The 330-nt window shown below is 56.4% G+C and overlaps 1 protein-coding gene across 1 annotated transcript in view; it reads right to left on the bottom strand.

The window, feature by feature from the left end:
* The window catches only part of EMH_0017280 (uncharacterized protein), a gene marked incomplete at both ends in the record, with an annotated part of 1,047 nt that extends 796 nt beyond the window's left edge, over positions 1–251 (bottom strand). Inside the window, one exon of the mRNA XM_013500857.1 lies at positions 1–251. Coding sequence (XP_013356311.1) covers positions 1–251 — 251 coding nt within the window.
* Between the last annotated feature and the right edge of the window lie 79 nt (positions 252–330).

Genomic DNA, 330 nt, shown 5'->3' on the forward strand with positions numbered 1-330 from the left:
AGCTGCTGCTGCTGCTGCTGCTGCAGGAGCTGCTGCTGCTGCTGCTGCAGGAGCTGCTGCTGCAGCAGCTGCTGCTGACGCTGCTGCTGCAGCTGCAGCAGCAGTTGCTGCTGCTGCAGCTTTATGCTGTTCCCTTTGGGGCCCCACACAGTGTACAGACTACAGGCTGCTGCGTGCAGCAGCTCAGACACCGGTGGTGTGTGTTGTGCTGCTTCAATGCAGTCTTCGCCTCCGTTGCTCGTTGCATGCATGCAGTAATCTATATAGAATGCATGCAGCCAATTTATAAACAAATGCAGAGCAGCGGTGGCCCCGCTTTTTTGTGTTCTG

Source organism: Eimeria mitis, genomic scaffold (genome assembly GCF_000499745.2).
Source record: "Eimeria mitis Houghton genomic scaffold, Emh_scaff596, whole genome shotgun sequence".
Classification (NCBI taxonomy): Eukaryota; Apicomplexa; class Conoidasida; order Eucoccidiorida; family Eimeriidae; genus Eimeria; species Eimeria mitis.